The 23374-nt window shown below is 39.3% G+C and overlaps 3 protein-coding genes and 2 long non-coding RNA genes across 23 annotated transcripts; 2 read left to right on the top strand and 3 right to left on the bottom strand.

Moving 5' to 3' along the window:
• Nucleotides 1-687: 687 nt before the first annotated feature.
• Nucleotides 688-5241, bottom strand: hcfc2 (host cell factor C2). The gene is made up of 16 exons (XM_088289089.1): nucleotides 5029-5241; nucleotides 4461-4609; nucleotides 4231-4391; nucleotides 3953-4155; nucleotides 3791-3872; nucleotides 3399-3502; nucleotides 3090-3314; nucleotides 2829-3005; nucleotides 2694-2758; nucleotides 2532-2625; nucleotides 2426-2445; nucleotides 2215-2349; nucleotides 1923-2114; nucleotides 1527-1824; nucleotides 1391-1460; nucleotides 688-1311 (listed from the first exon to the last, which is right to left on the bottom strand). Exons 1-16 carry the CDS (start codon nucleotides 5186-5188, stop codon nucleotides 1302-1304), a joined length of 2145 nt encoding a protein of 714 aa, XP_088145215.1. The 5' UTR covers nucleotides 5189-5241; the 3' UTR covers nucleotides 688-1301.
• Nucleotides 5242-5939: 698 nt separating this feature from the next.
• Nucleotides 5940-22071, top strand: LOC148341577 (uncharacterized). 5 transcript variants are annotated; one of them, XM_088287726.1, is made up of 9 exons: nucleotides 5940-6160; nucleotides 6702-6800; nucleotides 7143-7220; nucleotides 17364-17461; nucleotides 20782-20883; nucleotides 21079-21143; nucleotides 21223-21298; nucleotides 21413-21487; nucleotides 21594-22071. In XM_088287726.1, the coding sequence occupies exons 3-9, from the start codon at nucleotides 7148-7150 to the stop codon at nucleotides 21690-21692; spliced, it is 588 nt and encodes a 195-aa protein (XP_088143852.1). In that variant the 5' UTR covers nucleotides 5940-6160; nucleotides 6702-6800; nucleotides 7143-7147; the 3' UTR covers nucleotides 21693-22071. The 5 variants fall into 5 exon arrangements, with proteins under 5 accessions (XP_088143852.1, XP_088143857.1, XP_088143856.1 ...); XM_088287731.1 differs by lacking the exon at nucleotides 20782-20883 and having other exon boundaries at nucleotides 5941-6160; XM_088287730.1 differs by lacking the exon at nucleotides 20782-20883 and having other exon boundaries at nucleotides 5943-6160; nucleotides 21076-21143.
• LOC148341579 (uncharacterized) lies at nucleotides 7673-12686 on the top strand. Of its 3 annotated transcripts, none has more exons than XR_015841993.1 (5): nucleotides 7673-7745; nucleotides 11409-11503; nucleotides 11560-11724; nucleotides 11804-11915; nucleotides 12026-12686. It is a non-coding gene; the product is annotated as an uncharacterized LOC148341579 (long non-coding RNA). The 3 variants fall into 3 exon arrangements; XR_015841994.1 differs by having other exon boundaries at nucleotides 7686-7745; nucleotides 11382-11503; nucleotides 11804-11911; XR_015841992.1 differs by having other exon boundaries at nucleotides 7686-7745; nucleotides 11382-11503.
• On the bottom strand, nucleotides 11288-13482 carry LOC148341578 (uncharacterized). 11 transcript variants are annotated; one of them, XR_015841988.1, is made up of 9 exons: nucleotides 13207-13476; nucleotides 12978-13001; nucleotides 12717-12893; nucleotides 12512-12560; nucleotides 12185-12266; nucleotides 11987-12089; nucleotides 11825-11887; nucleotides 11557-11702; nucleotides 11288-11486 (listed from the first exon to the last, which is right to left on the bottom strand). XR_015841988.1 is itself a non-coding variant. In XM_088287738.1 (8 exons), the coding sequence occupies exons 6-8, from the start codon at nucleotides 12048-12050 to the stop codon at nucleotides 11412-11414; spliced, it is 447 nt and encodes a 148-aa protein (XP_088143864.1). In that variant the 5' UTR covers nucleotides 12051-12089; nucleotides 12185-12368; nucleotides 12512-12560; nucleotides 12717-12775; nucleotides 13058-13115; nucleotides 13207-13482; the 3' UTR covers nucleotides 11288-11411. The 11 variants fall into 11 exon arrangements, 8 of the variants coding, with proteins under 8 accessions (XP_088143864.1, XP_088143865.1, XP_088143859.1 ...); XR_015841986.1 differs by having other exon boundaries at nucleotides 11557-11887; nucleotides 13207-13477; XR_015841987.1 differs by lacking the exon at nucleotides 11825-11887 and having other exon boundaries at nucleotides 11934-12089; nucleotides 13207-13475.
• LOC148341576 (uncharacterized) lies at nucleotides 20658-22831 on the bottom strand. Of its 3 annotated transcripts, XR_015841990.1 has the most exons (8): nucleotides 22594-22831; nucleotides 22442-22503; nucleotides 22102-22160; nucleotides 21897-21945; nucleotides 21570-21651; nucleotides 21321-21476; nucleotides 20937-20980; nucleotides 20658-20865 (listed from the first exon to the last, which is right to left on the bottom strand). It is a non-coding gene; the product is annotated as an uncharacterized LOC148341576 (long non-coding RNA). The 3 variants fall into 3 exon arrangements; XR_015841991.1 differs by lacking the exons at nucleotides 20658-20865; nucleotides 20937-20980 and having other exon boundaries at nucleotides 21190-21476; nucleotides 21570-21753; XR_015841989.1 differs by lacking the exons at nucleotides 20658-20865; nucleotides 20937-20980 and having other exon boundaries at nucleotides 21190-21476; nucleotides 22594-22819.
• Between the last annotated feature and the right edge of the window lie 543 nt (nucleotides 22832-23374).

The raw sequence follows: 23374 nt of genomic DNA, 5'->3' as shown, positions 1-23374 counted from the left end.
GCCCGTGGCATGTAAAATAATTTGTGAAGCAAGCTTATGGCAATTTAACAACGTGAAACAGGATCAGAGGTCTGACGTCATAAACAGCGCTGCATTTTAATGCCTTCTTCCAAATGGGAATTCCAAGACTCACATTTAACGTGTTGCAATTCGCGAGTGCCAAGACGTTAGAGCATAACCAAAACGAAAAATAAAACAAATAAAATTGTGGTTGACTAGTGTCATAGGGTTTGACAGTCGACAATTATATTCAATATATTCGTCTTCCGAATCGAAGACCTCAGGGCTTTTGAAGAACGTTCTTGAACGCACCACTCACTTGCTGGTGCTAAGCTAGGCTACTAAATTTCATTTATAATTACCATAATAGCGATGATTATTTCTCTCAAATAGTCATCGACAAGCCCCAATTTGATAATAGAATAGAATAATAAAGTAATTTCGGCAAACACCGTACAAATAAATTCAATAACAAGCCGCACCGTTTTATCGTTGCTTGTTAACAAATTGACTTCCTTCCAAAAGAACCATTTGCGTGAAAACTTCTATATATTAAATTTCATAGCGAATTTGCCTAATCATACTCATAAATGGTCACCTGAACTACAATTACCTGAACAGCACGATGAACACTAATTAAACTAAGTGCATAGTGAAAAAAACCCTCACCCAATTAAAACACACACAAACAGTACACACTTTTATTCCTGAGTTGTGCTTCAATTCTATTTCTGACCAATATGTATTAGTAAATTTGTTCCCTCATAAAAAATGATAAATGAAATACCAAAATAGGTTTAATAAAAATAACAAAATTACAGCTGACAATGACAGCAACTTCTGCTTCCTAACTGATGCTCTTAATGCTTTTGTGGAAAATCTTTCAACGCTTAAGGTGATTTCACAACAACAACAGCAACTTCCGAGTTCCAAAATAACAGGGATTCATTCACAAAAAAAAACAACAACAAAAAAAAAACTTGTATGAACTGATCTATGCATACAAAAAAAATCTGTACTTGATCAAGATGTAAAAACAACTCTTGGCACGCTTGTATGGTACCAAAAATGTAGCATACAAATAACGCAAGTAATTAATAATAATAAAAAAACAGAAGTGTATTAGTCTATTTTACAAAAATATTTAAGTTGAAGCTATGAATTACAGTGGCTTCATTGAAAAAATATACCAACAGGATATTTAAATACATAAATTATCAAAACTAGAATATTAAATATTCTACACAAAATGCACTGGTGTGTATTGCTTGATTGAGTGCAGTCTTATTAGTCACTCAGGTTCAGATGGAGCTGTAAAAGAGAGAAGGACATTTAATCCACAAAGCAAGAATGGAACACAAGAAAGTGCGTGTGTGGTTTGTTCGTTCACCTGTCGGCAGCATCGAGGTGAGCTGCCGCGCTGCTGTCTGCCTTGGATCCGGCTCGCATTTTAAAAGCATCTAAAAAGAACACAAACGGGAGTTGCACTCAAGTTGATGTACCCGATGGCTGTTTTCACTCCCGACCTTGAATCCAGCGGATTTGCGTCGCCGGGCCGTAGCCCTGCTCGTTCTTGGCTGCGATGCGGAAGACGAGTGCCGGCCTGTTGTTGGCGGAGCAGTCGAGGTGCGCGTTGACCAGTTGGTTGGAGCTGACCGTGCAGAAAGTCTTGACGCCGCGGTAGATTCGGATGAACGCCAGTTGCCCTGGACCCTGCGAGCTGGATAAGCGGCTTTTCTTCACCGCCATGTACATGGAATATTCCAAAATCCGGCCTGATGGAGACGGAGGAGCTTCCCATGTAATGTGGACTAAATCATTAACCTGTGTTCAAATATTAAGGAAGAGACGAGATGATGACAAATTGTCATTTCCTTTATTTGTCACTTTGGTGCTATTCTTTAACGTGCTATCTGCACTACCTTGGTTATCTTGACTGCTGATGGCGCTCCGGGGAAGCCGGGTTGGCACGTCTTGAACTCGCCGACCGGGCTGAAATCACCTTGGCCGAAGCAGTTGATGCCGGCTACTCTGAAGCGGTAACTCCGACCCGGATTCAGATCCTTCTCCTCTCTGTCCTCGTAGTCGTGAGGACTCGGCACCTTCTTCGGACACTGGAAAAGATCACCAATCCATCGGAAGCCTGTTTTTTTTTTTTTTTTTTTTTTTTTGGAAGTTGACAAAAAAGTGGATTATGACTGATCTTATTTTGACCTCTTTAGTAACGGAAGACCGTCTGCTTAGGGTTGTAGTCGCCTGTTTGTTGTCAGCTGGCAGATAGTAGTGTTGAACTTCAGAAAAGAGTGTTCTGAACACACCCACATCAAACCACATTGTTCCCTCGGCATTCTGGAAGAGATGACGATTTGTAGTTTAGACTCACCCACCCGCAAAATAAAATTGACGGGTAAGAAATATCACTTACCTGATCTGTTGCCGTCTCAGCTATATTCCGGGGATCAACGAAACAATTGTGAATCTATCGCGCTTTTGATGTATTCCTTTTTTAGGAGTATGACCGTCAAATTTACCTTGTTGATGGGAAGTGGATCCTGACGAATCCCGTCCCCTTTCTGGGCAGCCACCGGATGATTTTGTCTGATTGTCGTGCTGCTTTGAACCACCCTACAAACACAATATGTCACGAGCATAGAAATAAAAAGTTGTTTTTGTGCTGGAGGAGTATCGGATACCTGTGCAAATGTGTTTCCTTGTCGTCTGGTGTTGCATTCACTTGCGCCATGCAAGGAATCGGAATCTAAGGTAAATCCCGTGAAGGAAAAACAATTTTAACTCTACTCACAAAAAGGTTGGTTGTTTCTGTGTACCTTTATCTCTGCTGTCTGCATCTGTTGAGGTTGAGGCAACCTGTGCTGCTTGAGGATGGCTCACGGGCTGAATCTGAAGGAGGTAGCAGTCTGCTCCAGACAGCGGGCGCCACGCCACGTGAAGCATGCTGACGGTGGACTTGATCAGCATCACTGCATCTGCTACGGCTGGGCGATCTAAAATCAGAGGGAGGACAAAATACATGAAAAAAAAGAAAGAGATATCACGCATTCAGTCTCTTCAAATGGTCTGCTTCTCACCTGTCTCCAGGTACCAGAGGTCCTTGCAACACACTTGGTAGAAGTTCTTATGGTAACCATCTCGGCCGCTCCAAATGTAGAGCCTGGATCCGAGGGTTGCGGCACAGTGGCCGGCCCTGGCTTTAGGCCTGCTGGTGTTGTGATCGTCACTCTGGGTATTGTGGCTCTCCAGCTGGGCGCTGATGTCGTCATACTCAGGGCCCAGGTTCTGCCAGCTCATAGTGTCTGGAAGACAAGTTTTCATATCAATCATCTGCACCTTGGGGGGGGGGGTTGACCTCTTGCTAAAATGTACGCAGAAGCACTGACCAAAGTTAAGCACACTTAAGGAGTTGGTGCAAATCCATTTGATCCCTGCTGCATTGTGCTTCTCTGACTCGGGAACAGGAATCCAGCCGCCAAAAACGAACATCCTGCAGGCAAAAGCAACACGTCAATGTATTTACATTGCAACCTTTAAAGTAAATATTGCGACACTGTTGAGGACCGGATGGGAGAATAAATGAAGGCTTTCTACTTGAACTCGTCACGCCCATTAACTGATGTGCCAATTTGAGGCAAGATATTTTTAACGGCTAGTACAGTTTAAAAACATGGAATAATTATTGAAAGCTATCGTAAATGTAAGGGGACAGTGATGGGTCTGGCAGGGCCACCCCAACAAAAGATCCTCATGACATTGGCGAGTCAAAATTTCTTACTTGTTTCCAATCACACTGGCAGAGTGAAGGCTCCTGGGTAGTACGGAACCCCTCGTTTCAAGCATTGACCACGACATTGTCTCTGAGGAAGAGAAAAGCATTGTTTTGGGTCCCATGTGACACCGGTGCGGTGTATACGTGTCTGTGGTAGATTTGTCCTACTGAGGTCAAGTTGCCATAGGTCATTTAATCTGCAGCCTTGCATCCCTCCAAAGATGAAGAGCTTTGGAGAACCAAGACCGGTGTAAGCCACCGATGTGTGCGACTCCCGTGCTGAAGGACCGCCCCCTTTTGTCTCTGGGATGTTCCAGCCTCTTGCCCCCGATACAGACTGCAACTCCAACTCATAGAAGTCGTCCAAGTATCTGCCATTGAAAATATATATATATTTTTTTTCCATATCCCCTCAATGCTGCTCTTGGGGTATGAATTCAACGTACTGTGGGATGTTTCCGTTGGGGTCCTCGCTGACATTGGCCAGACCGCCAAACATGTAGCACCTGCTACCCACAAGGGTGAAACTGTGCCCGATACGTGGGCAAGGAGGCAGGCCATTCCTGGGCGCTCTGGGCTTCAGCTTCTTCCAAAGCCATCGACTAGCCTGGACCATCGAACAAACACTGGAGTAAGTATTGCTAAGTACTACGCCGATTAAATAAGAAAGCATTACCTGAAGTTCATAGAGATTATTGGAGTATTTGCCATACTCCACCATGCCACCAAAGACTAGAATGCGAGTGTCCTCACAGACTAAGCCATGGGCAGCGCAGCCAGGGGGGATGTCTCCTCTGACCGCAGGCAGAAACCACTGCCTTGAGACTACAAGAAATGTCATTATTGAATAACGCAGGATGCACCTATGAATCCTGTTACATTTGATCATTCTTATTAGTTATGCCAACTTTCGCGAGACATAAAAAGTAGTTGGAAAAATCAATACTCATAAAAAGAAAATATAGATGAAACATCGACTTAAAATATTGTACAAAGTATGAATACTTGGTTATTTTCCACCACTGTCTTCAGTTTACTTACCATCCGGATCTGAACATAATACTGCAAGGAAGTTTACCAGTTTCGCTTAAAAATACATGCAAACAAAGTAAATATTAAGTTGTAATAACGCAGACGGGCCTTAAAACTGAGACTCTAAACTAAAGCCAGCAGTTTGACGCTTGAGACATTTTTCGCAAAGGCAAAAGCTAAAAACATTAGTCGTTACGCTAATGTTAGCATACCAGTGTTGTAAACATGGAGATCCTCTGCTATGCCTTCGTTTCCACCTCCAAACACTACAATCAGCTCCCGGATGGCAACCGCCCGGTGTCCGTGTCTGGAGCGAGGTATCACGCCCGTGAACGAATGCACTTTTCGCCATTGGGGTTCTTCGCTTGTCATTTTCCTCTTTGGAGAGGCTGAACTTTGGCGCTGTTGACGTTTCAAAGTGAAGGCGAAAACCGGAAGTGTGTCCGACTCCGAAGAGCTTCAAATTAAAAGAGAATCTGATGTTTTTTTGGATTTGATTAACGTTACTTTGTTAATGGGTAATTATCATTTAATCACCATTGTGTAAATTTAAGGTATAGCGAGAGATTTCTCGAGATTTATTAATGAAAATATTGTAAACAGAAGACCCAAATATGCCAGAAAAAATGTTCGATGTTTGTTGTTGACTTTATTTATTTATTAATTCACTTATAATTTATTATACATATAGATATGTACAAGCTATGCTTTTTTTTTTTTTTTTTTAAACTTTACTCACCTGGAATTCAATTTCCTCGTTCTCCAGCCAGATCTCAAAATAAAACAGTAATAAAGACAACATTTAACCAGTTATACTGTAAGCCAACATTGACATACTTATTCTCCACGAATAAAATAAAATAAAAACAATCAATACGTAATAAAATTATAACTATCCACGTGTTGCGAGCAGGAACGGACAACACATGTTTTGACAATGAAAACCTCGCGGGAAATTTCTTGGAATTGTGGCTCAAATCTACCATCACAGGTGGGTGGGTTGCCATCTAACTATTTTATTCAATTTTTCAAGAATACCAAAAAAACCTCAAACACAAAAAGGCCTAAAATTCGAAAAAAAAAGTTTGGATTTTTTTATTTTTATTTTTAGCGTCGTTGCGACCCGGTAGTTAAATCTACCGGAAACGGAAATGAGCAATTGTTTGTCTTGGTGTTTCGTTTGCTAATGCTATTTTTTGGAATTCGAACAAATGCGCTAAGTGAATTGAGCTATGTTAGCGCAAAATAGTATTTTTTTAAATGTTATTTACGTGCAAAGACGTCCACGATGCAGGTTTTGTCTCAACGTCGTCTGTGGCAAAAGTGGCGACGTATTGTGCAAAGGTAACGCTTGCTCATTTTTTTTACGTTTTCAGTGCTTGCTCTTCTCGTAAAAGTAGATTTTTCTATAAAAAAGAAACATAATATCGTATTTAGCATGTCACTCAGGTGACTCGATTTCTTTTAATCCAAATATTGGGTGCATTTTTAATTGTAATTGTAAATTGTAATTGTAAATTTCCCATGTTAAATTAGTTTCTTGTTGGCATTTGCGATATCATAAAGTACAAATATATATATATATATATATATATATATATATATATATATATATATATATATAGTACGTTTTAAATGATTTTAAAGATCACGTTGACCTTGTTTTTGTATTTCTTAATTGCTTTCGATTAATAAATATACATCCTGTCATCAAAACAAATGATACATTTAATTATTAGTGTCATAAGCATGAAAGAGCATTTTAATACTTCGTAGTTGTTGTCTGGCAAGCCACGTTTTTTTAGTTATGCAAATTGACAAATAAGCAAATTAGCTCATATGCAAATTAGCACACTCAATGTTTATGTTTTTGTTGGCCTGACAGGATCAAGGAGGTTTTGGGTGAACATGCAGCCAACAGACTCAAGAGTTTTGGACATCTGGAGGTGTCTGCACTAAATGACGGCAACTTAATTTTAGACAGGTGCGTGTTCTGTTTCAAGGCAAAGGACTCCATGTTGTGTGCTTAAGGTCATACCATGCCAAATCACCCCCCAAAAATCTGAAATATAAAACCAAGCAGATTTTTGGTTTAAAGAAACTTGTTGTGCTTGGTAGTGATGGCACAACACCAAATCTAAGCTTGGAGGTCAAATTTCAGGTTTTGTGTTGTGCAATCGCTATCAACGACTACAGCAAGTTTCATTAAAATCAAAATCGGCTTGCTTTTAAACCCACTGCGTGATTTGGCATTGAATGACCCCTTGAGGAGGTGAGTGTGATGCCACTTCGTCATTTTTCAGGGCGCCTTGACCTTTTTTTATAGTTTACATGTGCAAAGAAGTCCACGATGCAGGAATACTGTCTCCACGTCTGTGCAAAAGTGCCAACGTATTGTGCAAAGGTATAACGCATGCTCAACTTTTCCACGTTTTCACCGCTTGCTCCTCTAAAAGTCGATTTTTCTTTAAAGTAGAATCAATGTTCTATTTAGCGTGTCGCTCTGGTGACTCGATTTGTTTTAATCCAAACATTAGGTGCATTTTTATTTGTAATGCTATTTTCTAATGTAAAATTAGTTTTTGTTACCATTTGCGATATCTTAAAATATAAATATTTGTATTGTAGGTTTTAAATGCATTTAAAGCTCACACTGACCAAAACGTTTGTAAGTTGCTTTCAATTAAAAAATGGACAGCCTATCATAAAAACAAATGTTACATTTAATTATTAGCGGCATAAACATTCAAGAGTATTTAATACTTTGCAGTCATTGGCTGGCGAGCCACGTTTTTTTCTCTATGCAAATTGACACATATGCAAATTAGGGCATATGCAAATGAGCTCACTCAACGACAACCGACAGATTCAGAGTTCAGGACATCTGGACTCGTCTGTACTCCAAAGACGTCAACTTTTTTTGGGACAGGTATGTGTTCTGTTTCACGGCAAGGAACTCCATGCTCTGTGCTTAAGGGGATGGCATGCCAAATCACTCCAAAAAATCTTAAAAAATAAATTTTGCCGATTTTCATTTTAATGAAAGTTGGTGTGCTTGGTAGTGATGGCGTAACATTAAATCTAAAATTTGAGGTCAATTAGAGTAGTTTTTAGATGCTACAAACTCGCGCATATTAATGAGTTTGGCAAAAAGGGGTGTGGCCACCTGACTTTAAGCCTTTTTTCTCAGGAACTACTTTGTCAATCTTCACCAAACACACATTTTTAGAATGGGAACTTAACAAGGAATTCAAATCTGCAATCATTTAGCAGATCAGTGCATATTTTTTTAACAGCTGAGCTAATTAATATTCGGGTGGCTGTAACTCCAAAATCTTTGCTCTGATTGACCCCAAATTTCAGATTTAGTGTAGTGCAATCACTCTCAACAAGTACAGCAAGTTTCACTAAAATCAAAATCGGCTTGCTTTTAAACCCATTGAGTGATTTGGCACCCCTTGAGGAGGTGAGTGTGATGCCACTTAGTCATTTTTCAGTGCACCTTGACCTCTGCTTCATCGACTGCACACATACAAGCTCATCATTCAATGCCTTTTGAACATTTGTTTTTTTCTAAATTGTTTAAAAATAATTTATTTTATCAATAAGTTGCCAAAATAACACCGACTTGTTTTTAAAAATATTTTTTAAATAAAAAAAATCTATCTAAATTATTTAAAAATAATTTCTGTTTTTGACAAGTTGCCAAAATAACACCAAATTTTTTTAAAATATTTTTTTAATAAAAAAAAATATATATATATATATATTTTTTTTAATATAAATATATATATATATATTTTTTTTTAAATCCATAGGCACATGTTCATATGCATTGAATGGTGTTCTTGTTGTGTTTGCAAGTGTTGTGCAATGCTTGAAGCTTTGACCTGTTGTGCTGATGTGACATCACACACTCTTCCTCAAGCACACATTGTGGCGTCCTCTGCTGCTGCTTCCATGTTGAGCCGGTCGGCCAGTGTTTGTGTTTAACTTCAGTCGAAGTTCATTGCTAAAATGGTGTCAAATTGTTTAAAAAACAAAAAAGTTTGTGTAGTATATTGTTCAACTGTAATTAGAATGTTTGTTTTATTGCAAACTGCACCCTGACTGAGTTTAAAAAAGATAATTTAAAAATTATTATTTATTTTTTTTATTGTTGTTACCCACAATTTGTTCTGCCACGTTCTCATTTGTTGAATGGATGTCAACTGGACTGTTTGAGTTTTCTTGGAAGATTTTTGTTTGGCTTCTGATCCAAGCAGGCTTCTTGGATTCATGCTCAAGGCCAGACGGCGAGTTGTCCCGTCCATGAATCCAAAAAGCCTGCTCGCATCAGAGACCTAACAAAAATCTCAAACGGTCCATTGCCTTCCATTAAACAAATGAGAACTTGGCAAAAACAAATTAAGGCTTACAACGCTTTTTAATTATTTTTTTTTAATTATTTTTTTAAACTTTTTAAATTAAAAAAATAAAAATACAAACTCAGTCAGGGTGAAGTTAGCAATCAAAACATTCAGACTCCAATTACAGCTGAGCAATTTACTGTATAAAAACTGTTTTATTTTTTACAATTTGACACCATCTAACCAATGTTGATGTGTGACAAAAGTGAAGCACTGGATGACAGGCTGCCCTGGAAAGCAGCAGCAGAGATCGCCCCAATGTGTGCTCGAGTCAGTCATGTTCGTGCATCTTGACCTCTGCTTCATCGACTGTACACACACAAGCACATCATTCAATGCTTTTGAACATTTGTTTTTTTTCTAAATTATTTAAAAATAATTTCTGTTTTTGATGAGTTGCCAAAATAACACCAAAATCTTTTAAATATTTTTTTAATTAAAAAAAAAAAAAAAAAAAAAAATATATATATATATATATATATTTTTTTTTTTTTTTAAATCCATAGGCACATGTTCATAAGCATTGAATGATGTTCTTATTGTGTTTGCAAGTGTTGTGCAGTACCTGAAGCTTTGGCCTGTCGTGCTGATGTGACATCACACACATTGTGGCGTCCTCTGCTGCTGCTTCCATGTTGAGCCTGTCGGCCAGTGTTTGTTTTTAACTTAAGTCAGACATTATTGCTAAAATGGTGTCAAAAAAGCATGTTTGTGTAGTATATTGTTCAACTGTAATTAGAATGTTTGTTTTATTGCTAACTGCACCCTGACTGAGTTTTGAAATGGCGTTGTCATCCACAATTTGTTTTTGTCATGTTCTCATTTGTTGAATGGATAGCAACTGGACTGTTTGAGATTTTTGTTTGGTATCTGATGCGAGCAGGCTTCTTGGATTCAAGCTCAAGGCCAGACGGCGAGCTGTCCCGTCTGGCCTTGAGCATGAACCCAAGAAGCCTGCTCGCATCAGAGACCAAACAAAAATGTCAAACAGTCCAGTTGCTATCCATTCAACAAATGAGAACATGACAAAAACAAATAGTCGATAACAACGCTTTTTTAAAGAAAATTTAAATATTATTTTTTTTAATTTTTTAAAACTCAGTCAGGGTGCAGTTAGCAACCAAAACACTCCGATTCCAATTACAGCTGAGCAATTTTCTGCACAAAAACTTTTTTTCCCCCCAATTTGACACCATTTCAGCAATGTTAATGTGTGACAAAAGTGAAACACTGGACGACAGGCAAGGCTGTCCATGAAAGCAGCAGCAGACGCGAGGGAAGTCTGTCATGTCAGTTCACTTTAACCTCTGCTTGATGTACGACATGTGGTGTAAAATGATGTATTTAAAAAAAAAAAACTGCTTCTCTTTAAAATATATTGTTGAACTTTAAATGGAGTCTCCGTGTTTTCTTGCTCACTACACCCTCACTGAGTTTCAAATGACCTCGTTATGGATGCCAAGTGGACTGTTCAGGTTGTGCTGGAAAACGTTTGGCCTCGGCTCGAGCATGAACACGAGAAGCCTGCTCGGACGAGAGGCCAAAAGTCTTCCGGCCCGACTTGAGCAGTCCGGTTGCCGTCCAATCACGGCCCGGAAAAAGCATGCGCGTAGCCACACCCACTTTGCAAATCTGGATTTGTCATGCGAAAATGTTTTCCATAACTCCGCCCACCTATTGAAAAGGCCAATCAGAATCTGGCATGCTAAATAATTTGCCTAACTCCGCCCACTCTGCCAAATTGACCAATCACCTTTCTGGCATGCAAATTAATTTGCATAACCACACCCATTTTTGAACAAAACACTGGATATTGACACTAATTTGCATATCCACGCCCCTTTATGCTAATATAAGTTTTGCATGCTAATATATTTGCATAACTCCACCCCGCTGCCAGCCCAACCAATCAGATGACGACCTGCTTCATAATTTGCATAGCCACACCCACTGCTCACCCAAGCCACCAATCAGATGGCTGCCTGTTCTCATTTGCATTATGCCCCACCCACTGTTTTTATTTTAAATTTGTTTTTATTAAAAAAGATGTTGCAATAATTCATGACATGTAACATATTTATTTGCAAAGTAAATGTTAAAGCAAAATATATATAAAATAAAAAAAAATAACCCTAACAAGTTGGAAGCATTAACAGGCGTCTTCTTGCCGCCGTTTCATGAAGTCGTCAGCCAGCGGGACCAAAGCGTGGAGGGCCCAACAAAACGACAGCAAGTCCAAAGTCACGGATGCCAGTCAGGACCTGGAGAAAGGGGACATGTGAGTTAGAGAACATTTCTTGTGCAGTCAACATTTGACAAACTTAAACCTACCAGGGATGAAGAGGATGGAGGAGTTTGCACGGGTGCGGTCACAGCACGCATGTGCACGAGTGGTGCAACCGTCTCAAAGTCGTCTTCCACTTCTTGGCTGGCTGCTCCCAAGTTGACTTCAGCATCTTCTTGATGTTGTCCTCCAGCTGACGCCGACAACGACGCAGAGTAAGCAAAGAGCCCAAAGTCAAAAAAACAAGTTTACACAACCAAGTTTTGTTGAAATGACCATTTATTTTACTTGCAGATTAAAAGTCAAGTTGCACACCATGGAAGGGGGGGAATAAAAAGTTGCAGAGCGAGGACAGTTTGGACCAGTGTGTCGTGACTTCTGGGAAACAAAAGAAAAACCATTGCGAGTAAAAACATTTAAACACCTTTTTGTTGATGAAACGCACGACCACAAGCTTGTCAAAATTCCGCTTCGGACATTTTGTGATGCTGGACCCTTCTGCTTGATGACGAACAGTTGCCAGTTCTGCAAACGTCGCCATCACGTCAAACTGCTTCTGAGGGCTCCACAGCGGACAAACCTAAACGGGAGGCAAGCACGAGATAAGTCCAGCTTCAAATTTATAAGTTTATTCAAGTGTCAACATGAAAGATTTAAGGTTCATTGACGACATACTTGTAGAAATTCTTCATCCTGCAGATGCAAAATGTTGGTGGCCAGCGTGCAAAGTCCATGACGGCACCTTCACTCGAAGCTTCTGCACACAGTCCAAAAAAAGAAAAAAGTCCACACTCCTGAAATTTGTCAAGCTTGGGTCATCTCACAGAATGTTGATCATGGCGCCATGTTTCCCCCAGCCCTACAACAAACAAAAAAAATATTTAATTCGGAGTAGTTGCTGGTTCAGGTTCTCCAGGGCCAAGATGTGCTTTGGCGCCACCTGGTGGACACAAGCAGGAAGCGAACCAACATGTGAGTATTGGCACAGAATGGCAAATGTACCTTTGTGAAGGGCTTGACTGAAGCGCATCTCATTGCAGCTTTGGGGGAACTGCAAAAGAGAAATTTGTTAAAAGAAATGTTCTCGTCAGCCATTTTGTTTCGCAGAGTGATCAAACGTTCCACGTTGTAGCTCATCTTCACCACGTGCTGAAACAAATTAAAACATGACATCATATTTGTATGCATTTGAGTGTTTTTATCTCACCAGTGACGAGCGCAGAGCTGAGCAGGACATCTCGGCAATGACCTGGAGCACGAAAAGGGCTGAAAGACACAATGACATAGTTCGCAACATGGCATTTGGTCAGCGCATTTAAATGAAGGTTGAAAAAAAAAGACGCCATTTTAGAGTCAATTTGGCCATTCGCTGCAGGATGCAAGCCTGTGGACAAAAAATAACACAATTAAAACAGAGCAATTGTTGATTCTCATTTGAATTGTGATCATACAAACGCTGGCAACCTACCTTCTGCCAAACGCGGCTCTTTTGCTGCAATGCAAAAAATAAAAGTGCGTTAGTTTAAAAAGTTAACATCGTTTACTTACCGCTTTAAATTTCAGGCGTTTGTGTTATTTTTGCGTTTGGGATACTTAAACACTTAGGCTGCAAGATAGAAAAGTTATTGCATGCCGAAAACATGAATTAATGGTCAAAGTTCTAATGACGAGTCTTAAAAAATAAACTTTAAACTCACTTTGACAAATCTTTTGGTCATCTTGTCGAGGCGTCGACGCGAAGCTGTCAGCTCGGTGGAGAAAGAAAACGCTGGTTCAAATTGTCGCAGCTTAAATAGATTTTCGCTAACGACGTGGTCACGTGCTTCTTTTTTTTTCCTAAAAAGCTTTATTTAAACAAGAAAACAAAATGAAAGACGAAACTGACAGAAAAACAAGTGAAAAGATAGCTAGACGGGATTCGAAACGACACCGCTCGCAGGTGCTTGCACCGTAATCCCTGTCTTTAACCTTTCGGCCAATTTCGCCATGACACTTCCGGTATTTTTATCCATTATATTTTTCCCATTGTCGTTGTCAGCATCTGAATTTTATATACTTAATCTATAAATCCAAACTAAACGCCAGCAACCGATAAGCTAGAATTAGTCGAGTGGGTTTCGACTTTACATTTGGTTTAGATGTACCCGCGTACGAATTCCGTTTTCTGCTTACCTGCATTTATTTGCAACGGTGGTGCAGAGAGCGAGACTCGAACCCGAGTCACCTGAAACGGGCGCAAAGTTTTAGACCAGTCAACCAAAGTAGATGAAAATTTTCGAATCTTGTGGTTCTATTTCTTTCTAATGTATTTCTGTTTTCTATTTTTTGTGTCTAAATTTCGATTATTTTTGGGTCTTGTGTGGTCCAGCGGTCTAAGCCAACAATTTCGGCTACCGTTGACCCAGTTCGTGTCCAGTTCTTTTCCTCTATTCAATGTCTGTTGAATAAGGTTGCAAAGAGCAAGGTGCGAACAAGTTCACCGCGATAAAGGAATCCTTTTCTTATACCTTGAGCCAACCAGCCGTGTCGTTCCGGCCCCAAAAACATGAAAGTCATGAGTACGCACCCTGATTTCTTTTTTTTTAATCAAAATCGGGTGCTGGTTTTCTCCTTCCACCACATCATCCACTGAACTTCGAATCCAAGGACGGCCATTCTTTTGCATCACAACCAAGTCAACCCTGGATGCAGTTACTCCAGTTATCCACAGGAGGGCAGTATTGCATCACATCGAGTGCTCCGGCTGTTTCCTCGAAATTTATGTCTTGGTTTGCCTCCGCACACTTTTGGGTTTATGCGTAACTCATTGGAACATAAAGAACATGCAAAGATTGGACTGGGTTATGTCAGCTTTATTTGGGGAAACACAATATGACAAAGACATTTCACTTAAGGAATTTAAATTTGTTTTTTTAACAACCATTCTGCTTTAGTATAGTGCAGAACTTAAACTGGGTTCAAAAGTGACCAGCAAAAATCTATGAATAATTTGTGCTCCCCTAACAGCAATCATAACTGCCTTAATAGTTCAAACCGTAAAAATATCACAAACTATGATCCCAAAACATTTGGAAAGAGGTTCGCAAAATGTGAACCATTAATCTGTACTTCATAAAAGCATGTAGTCATAGAATGTAAATAATTGAACAGTTTGCACGTCATATTTAATTGTGGGTACCAGTGTGTACCGTGCATGGCTTGTGCGTCAAGTGAAGCGAGGCTAAGAACACCTGAGATTAATGTAAAAATGTACACTCTTGATATTTTTCCCCTGTGCAGTCACGATGGACTTAGACAGCTGAGAATGGAGATGGTGAAAAGCGAGCAAATGTTGCGCCTCTGCAGTCCCTCAATAATGACACTTGACCTTTTCCATCAGTCTTGTATACTTGGCTTGACTTCACATCCTCCGCGTGTCCACCAGGTGGTAGTCAATTGTCTACTGACCTTGATGAGCGTCTTTTTATTTTATTTTATTTTTTATGTCGATGTAATAAACTTAACTTAAACTGAGTGTGGCTGGTCCGTTTTTTTCAATTTTGTTTTCAGGTTTCCATCTTGGAGAAGTCTGACGCGAATGTTTCGATCTAATAATCGAGTCATATGGGCAACATGTAAAATCGAAGTCAATGGTCCCTTTGTCATCCAAATTATATTTTTGGAAGAGCATGCAGAAAAAATGTGTTAAAGTTGAGCATGTGTTACCTGCGCACAAAATGTTCACAATTAATGTGGACGCTTCAGCAGCTTCATTGTGGGAACCTCTGCTCGTACAAACGATCAAAAACTCATCACGTGGCAAGGTAACTAAAATAGCCACGCGTTTAAAGAAACAAAACAAAGTTTACATAAACACGCCGATCAATCCAAACACTTTCTTGTTTTGGTTCCATCGGGCTTTTCACTTCCGGGTTATAAATGTCATTTCCCTCCACAAAAAACTTTATTTGCCAGTCTGTCAACAAACATTAACACGCGGGAGATATAAAAAAATAAACCACCCAAAAACAAAACAAATATATCGTCCGAGTCTAGTGGCTTCCTATAGTCTCGCCAACAATAATAAGACATTAGGACCGACTTGGGAGAGTCTTCCGTTTATTGCATTCGACAATAGCCACAACAGTACAACACTTTTTCATGACGTGTTTGAACATGCAATTGTTATCATTTATCCACCACCTGAATGTAGTTACAGCGATTCACCGCAAGACGGCAGCATATGTTGTGTTTTGCCCATTTCCCCTCTAAACGTTCGCATCTTCACTATATTTCATCTATGACGTGATTTGACCATGCAATCGTCAAGTTTTTTTTCCAACGACAAAATCTTTGGTCGTGTTCATCACCTCCTCCTGTACATACATAAAACCAAAAGTTTCTCCCAAGAATATTATTTTTTACATCGTACAACAAACTGTTACAACTTAACTTGACGAAACAGTTTGGCACGTAGTGACCGTAGTTGTAGTTAAGTCAATTTACCACGGGGGGGGCGATATTCCAATGCAATCAGTGTTTGAGACGTTATAAGTGAAGTTTTTTTTCCAGTGACGAAATATTTGATCGTGTTTATATCACCTCCTCCTGCACATACATAAAACCAAAAGTTTCTCCGAAGAATATTATTTTTTTACATCGTACAACAGACTGTTACAATTTAACTAGACAAAACAGTTTGGTATATCGTTTGCATTTATTTATCGCCGTACACCTTAAATGAATGTATTATTTTTGCAAATTGCAAACATTTGAGCTAGTAAGACGTTAGCACGCAAAAAAAGATGTTAGCACGCCATTAGCTCAATTAGTCGCGTCTTGAAAAGGTTTCCGGTTATGACGTCACACATGTTTTTTCTTCAAAAACGTACAGAGAATTTCAAAAATCCACAATACGACAGCAATTTTTTTTATTTTTATTTTTAAATGAAGCCAGGTGCCAGCAGTTTGATACACGTCTGAAATACCAAATTTTCTAATTACTTTTTGACTTTCAATGTTCCAATTTTTGCGCATGCGCCGGACAGCCTTGAAAAATGTTTTTTTTTTATTTCGGTGGGGGACGAATATATTTTTTAAACTCTGTATGTGCCGTTTTACACTCTGTCATTTTAGTTTGTTAATCGCTTCGTCAATGTTTTTTAATTTTTATTTTTAGCGTCGCTGCGACCCGGAAGTTAAAATCGACCGGAAAAGGAAATGAGCAACTGTTTGCTGGGTGGTTCGTTTGCTAATGTTGTTTTGTGGAATTCGAACAAATGCGCTAAATTTGTTAAGCTACCTCAGCTCAAAATAGTCTCTTTTTTATAGTTTACATGTGCAAAGACGTCCACGATGCAGGAATATATTCTCCACGTCGGCTGTACAAAAGTGGCGATGTATTTTGCAAAGGTAACGCATTCTCATCTTTTCCACGTTTTCACTGCTTGCTCCTCGAAAAATAGACTTTTCTTTAAAAAACAAACATACTATTTGGCGTGCCACACAGGTGAATTATTTTGTTTTAATCAAAACATTAGGTGCATTTGCAACTGTAATGCTATTTTTAACGTAAGAATCTTTTCTTTGCGATATCTTAAAGTACAAATATATGTATTGTATGTTTTAAATGCATTTAAAGCTCACACTGACCAAAACGTTTGTAAGTTGCTTTTGATTAAAAAATGGACAGCCTATCATAAAAACAAATGTTACATTTACTTATTAGCGGCATAAACATTTAAAAGTATTTTAATACTTCGCAGCTATTGGCTGGCAAGTCACGTTTGTTCCTTTATGCAAATTGACACATATGCAAATTAGGGCATATGCAAATGAGCTCACTCAACGTTTATGTTTTTGTTTATTTTTGCAGGCTGGAGGATGTTTTGGACACCAAACAACCGACAGATTCAGAGTTCAGGACATCTTGACTCGTCTACACTCCAAAGACGGCAACTTTTTTTGGGACAGGTATGTGTTCTGTTTCACGGCAAGGAAGTCCATGCTCTGTGCGTAAGGGGATGGCATGCCAAATCACTCCAAAAAATCTTAAAAAATTAATTTTGCCGATTTTCATTTTAATGAAACTTGATGCGCTTGGGAGTGATGGCATAACATTAAATCTGAAATTTGAGGTCAATTAGAGCAGTTTTTAGGTGCTACAAACCCACGCATATTAATGAGTTTGGCAAAAAAGGGGCGTGGCCACCTTACTTTAAGCCCTTTTTTTTCAGGAACGACTTTGTCAGTCTTCACAAAACACATATTTTTGGAATGTGAACTTAACAAAGAATCCAAATCTGCAATCATTTAGCAGATTAGTGCATATTTCTTTTAACAGCTGAGCTCATTAATATTCGGGTGGCTGTAACTCCAAAATCTTTGCTCTGATTGACCTCAAATTTCAGATTTAGTGTTGTGCAATCACTCTCAACAAGTACAGCAAGTTTAATTAAAATCAAAATCGGCTTGGTTTTAAACCCACTGAGTGATTTGGCATTGAATGACCCCTTGAGGAGGTGAGTGTGATGCCACTTAGTCATTTTTCAGTGCGCCTTGACCTCCGCTTCATCGACTGCACACACACAAGCTCATCATTCAATGCCTTTTGAACATTTGTTTTTTTTTCTAAATGGTTTAAAAATAATTTGTTTTATTAATATGTTGCCAAAATAACACAGACTTTTTTTTTTTTTTTTTTTAACTTCAGCATATGTTCAGAAGCATTGAATGATGGTCTTGTTGTGTTTGCAAGTGTTGTGCAGTACTTGAAGCTTTGGCCTGTCGTGCTGACGTGACATCACACACACTTCCTCAAGCACACATTGTGGCGTCCTCTGCTGCTGCTTCCATGTTGAGCCTGTCAGCCAGTTTTTTTTTTTTTAACTTAAGTCAAACCTCTTTGCTGAAATGGTGTCAAATTGTTCAAAAGATAGCATGTTTGTTTGATATATTGTTTAACTGGAATTAGAATGTTTTATTGCTAACTGCACCCTGACTGAGTCTTTAATTATTTTTTTGATATAAAATTAAAAAAATGAATAAAAAAAATGGGGGGAAAAAAACTTATGATCCCCAATTAGACAAATGAGAACATGATAAAAACAAATTGGGCATAACAACACTTTTTGTAATTTTTAAATGAAAAAATAAATAAAAACTAAGTCAGGGTGCAGTTGGCAATCAAAACACTCAAATTACAGCTGAGCAATTTATTGAATAAAAATTGTTTAATTTAATTTTATTTTTTTTAACAATTTGACACAATTCCAGCAATGTTGGTGTGTGTGACAAAAGTTGAACACTGGATGACAGGCTGTACATGAAAGCAGCAGCAGAGATCGCCACAATGTGTGCTCGAGTCAGTCACATCCGTGCGCCTTGACCTCCGCTTCATCGACTGCACACACACAAGCACATGGTGCTTTTGAACATGTTTTTTTTCTAAATTATTTAAAAATAATTTGTTAATTAATTAATAAGTTGACAAATAGTTTTTTTTTACCTTAAGCTCATGTTCAGAAGCATTGAATGATGATCTTGTTGTGTTTGCAAGTGTTGCGCAATACTTGAAGCTTTGGCCTGTTGTGCTGATGTGACATCACACACACTCTTCCTCAAGCACACATTGTGGCGTCCTCTGCTGCTGCTTCCATGTTGAGCCTGTCGGCCAGTGTTTGTTTGTAACTTAAGTCAGACATTATTGCTAAAATTGTATCAAATTGTTAAAAAAAAAAAGCGTTTGTGTACGATATTGTTTAACTGTAATTCAAATGTTTTATTGCTAACTGCACCCAGACTGAGTTTTAAAAAAAAGTAAAAATTTTGAAAAATTAATAGATTTTTTTTTATTTAAAAACTGTATTTATATATATATTTTTTAAAGTATTGTTATGCACAATTCACAATTTTTTTTTTAGCTCATTTTTTGAATGGATGCAACTGGACTGTTTGAGATTTTGTTTGGTCTCTGATGCGAGCAAAACCCAAACAGTCCTGTTGCCATCCATTCAACAAACGAGAACATGACAAAAACAAATTGTGGATAACAACGCTTTAAAAAAAAAAAAAAATTACAGTTTTTAATTTTTAAATAAATAAAAATACAATTTAACTCAGTCAGGGCGCAGTTGCAATCAAAACACTCAGACTCCAATTACAGCTGAGCTATTTATTGTACAAAAACAGTTTGACACCATTTCAGCAATGTTGATGTGTGACTAAAGTTAAACACTGGATGACAGGCTGTACATGAAAGCAGCAGCAGAGATCGCCACCATGCGTGCTCGAGTCCGTCATGTCAGTTCGCTTTAACCTCTGCTTGACGTACGACATATGGTGTAAAATGATGTATTTAAAAAAAAAAACAACTGCTTCTCTTTAAAATATATTGTTGAACTGTAAACTGAGTCTCCGTGTTTTCTTGCTCACTACACCCTCACTGAGTTTCAAATGACCTCGTTATGGATGCCAAGTGGACTGTTCAGGTTGTGCTGGAAAACGTTTGGCCTCGGCTCCGAGCAGGCTTGTTGGTTTCGTGCTCAAACAGCAGATGGCGAGCTGTCCTTGCTGGCGTTTGAGCATGAACACGAGAAGCCTGCTCGGACGAGAGGCCAAAAGTCTTCCGGCGCGACTTGAGCAGTCCGGTTGCCGTCCAATCACGGCCCGGAAAAAGCATGCGCGTAGCCACACCCACTTTGCAAATCTGGATTTGTCATGCGAAATTTTTTTCCACAACTCCGCCCACCTCTTGAAATGACCAATCAGATCCTTTCATGCAAAATAATTTACCTAACTCCACCCACTCTCCTGAATTGACCAATCAGCTTGCCTATATGCAAATAAATTTGCATAACCACGCCCACTTTCTGCCGAAAAACAGTAGATATTGGCACTGATTTGCATATCCACACCCCTGTATGCTAATATTGGCATGTCATGCAAATTTTTCTCATAACTCCACCCCTCTTCAAGCTCAACCAATCAGATCACTCGCCGGTACCTAATTTGCATAGCCACACCCACTTTCTTACCAACGCAACCAATCAGATGGCTGCCTGCTCCTCATTTGCATAATGCCCCACCCACTATTCCTCACTCGAAGGTCTTTGAGAATTAGGAATTTGTTTTATTTATTTATTTATTTTTATTAAAGATGTTACAAGAATGCATGACAAGTAAGATTTTATTTGCAAAGTACATGGTGAATGGCAAAAAAAAAAGAATAAAAAAAGTTAACAAAAAAACTATGTAAAAAAAAAAAAACCCTTACAAGTGTGAGTCATTGGCAGGTAAAGTTGTCAGCCGGCGGGACCAAAGCGTGGCGGGCTCAACAAAACGATATCCAGTCCAAAGTCACGGATGCCAGTCACTACCTGGAGAAAGGGGGACATGCGAGTTTGAGAACATTTCATGTGCAGTCAACAGTTGACTAAATTAAACCTACCAGGGATGAAAAGTTTGCATGGATGCACTCACAGGAAGCCAACTCTGAAAGAGAAGAAAAAAAAAAAAAAAAACATTTTGTTGAAGTTGTCAAGTGCACGAGTGGTGCAACCGTCTCAAACTTGTCTTTCACTTCTTAGCAGGCTGCTCCCAAGTTGGCTTCAACACCTAGATGCCGTCCTCCAGCTGACGCCGACAACGACGCAGAGTAAGCAAAGAGCCCAAAGTCCAAAAAACAAGTTTTCACAACAAAGTTTTGTTGAAATGACCATTTATTTTACTTGCAGATTAAAAGTCAAGTTGCAGAGCGAGGACAGTTTGGACCAGTGTGTTGTGACTTCTGGGAAACAAAAGAAAAACATTGCGAGTCAAAACATTTAAACACCTTTTTGTTGATGAAACGCACGACCACAAGCTTGTCAAAATTCCGCTTTGGACATTTTGTGATGCTGGACCCTTCTGCTTGATTATGAGCAGTTGCCAGTTCTGCAAACTTCGCCATCACGTCAAACTGCTTCTGAGGGCTCCACAGTGGACAAACCTAAACGGGAGGTAAACACTAGATAAGTCCAGCTTCAAATGTTTGTTTATTCACGTGTCAACATGAAAGATTTAAAGTTCATTGACGACATACTTTTAGAAATTCTTCATCCTGCAGATGCAAAATGTTGGTGGCCAGCGTGCAAAGTCCATGACGGCACCTTCACTCGAAGCTTCTGCACACAGTCCAAAAAAAGAAAAAAGTCCACACTCCTGAAATTTGTCAAGCTTGGGTCATCTCACAGAATGTTGATCATGGCGCCATGTTTCCCCCAGCCCTACAACAAACAAAAAAAATATTTAATTCGGAGTAGTTGCTGGTTCAGGTTCTCCAGGGCCAAGATGTGCTTTGGCGCCACCTGGTGGACACAAGCAGGAAGCGAACCAACATGTGAGTATTGGCACAGAATGGCAAATGTACCTTTGTGAAGGGCTTGACTGAAGCGCATCTCATTGCAGCTTTGGGGGAACTGCAAAAGAGAAATTTGTTAAAAGAAATGTTCTCGTCAGCCATTTTATTTCGCAGAGTGATCAAACGTTCCACGTTGTAGCTCATCTTAACCACGTGCTGAAACAAATTAAAACATGACATCATATTTGTATGCATTTGAGTGTTTTTATCTCACCAGTGACGAGCGCAGAGCTGAGCAGGACATCTCGGCAATGACCTGGAGCACGAAAAGGGCTGTAAGACACAATGACATAGTTAGCAACATGGCATTTGGTAAGCGCATTTAAATGAAGGTTGAAAAAAAAAAAGACGCCATTTTAGAGTCAATTTGGCCATTCGCTGCAGGATGCAAGCCTGTGGACAGAAATTGAAACAATTAAAATAAAGCAATAGTTGATTCGCGTTTGAATTGTGAACATAAAAACGCTGGCAACCTACCTTCTGCCAAACGCGGCTCTTTTGCTACAATACAAAAAAAAAGTGCGTTAGTTAAAAGGTTCACAGCGTTTACTTACCGCTTTAAATCTCAGGCGTTTGTGTCATTTTATCCCGCGTTTGGGATCATTAAACACTTGAGCTGCAAGATAGAAAAGTTATTGCACGCCGAAAACGTGAATTAATGGTCAAAGTTACAATGACGAGTCTAAAAAAAGAAACGTTGACAAACCTTTTGGTCATCTTGTCGCGACGTCGGCGTGAAGTTGTCAGCTCGGTGGAGAAAGAGAACGTTCGTTCAATTTGTCGCAGCTTAAATAGATTTTCGCTAATGACGTCGTCACGTGCTTCTTTTTTTCCTCAAAAGCTTTATTTAAACAAGGGAACAAAAAATAAATAAAAGACTAAACTTTGCTGGAAAAACTAGAGATACTACGTGAAAGCAAGCCTGGTGGGGATCGAACCAGCGCCGTTCGTACGTGGTCGCACCGAAAGCCTTGTCGTTGACCATTCGGCTGTTATCGCCATGGCACTTCCGGTGTTTTAATCCTTTATAATATAGTCTTTCAAATTTTTTGCGACCGAATTCTATGTACTTTAATCTATAAATTCAGACCAAACACCAGTGATCGATAAGCAAGAGTTAGTCGAGTGGTTTTCGACTTTGCGTTTGGTTTAGATGTATCCGTGTTCGAGTCCCGTTTTCTGCTTATCTGCAATTATGTGTAATGATGGTGCAGAGAGCGAGACTCGAACCTGGGTCACCTGAACCGGACGCAAAGTTTTAGACCAGTCAACCAACATAGATGAAAGTTTTCGCATTTTTTTGGTCGTATTTCTCTTTTATTTATTCCTGTTAGAGTGGCTGCCTGTCTTGTGTGGTCCAGTGTACCAAGCCAACGATTTCGGCTACTGCGGACAAAATTCGTTTCCCATTCTTTTCCTCATTTCTATGTCTGTTGAAAAAGGTTGCAAAGATCAGGGTTCGAACTTCGTCACTGCGGTACCGGAAT

This window comes from Idiotropiscis lumnitzeri, chromosome 2 (assembly GCF_059441095.1).
Source record: "Idiotropiscis lumnitzeri isolate Australia: NSW breed Sydney's pygmy pipehorse chromosome 2, RoL_Ilum_1.0, whole genome shotgun sequence".
Lineage (NCBI taxonomy): Eukaryota > Metazoa > Chordata > Actinopteri > Syngnathiformes > Syngnathidae > Idiotropiscis > Idiotropiscis lumnitzeri.
This window is presented reverse-complemented; position numbering and strand designations above follow the sequence as displayed.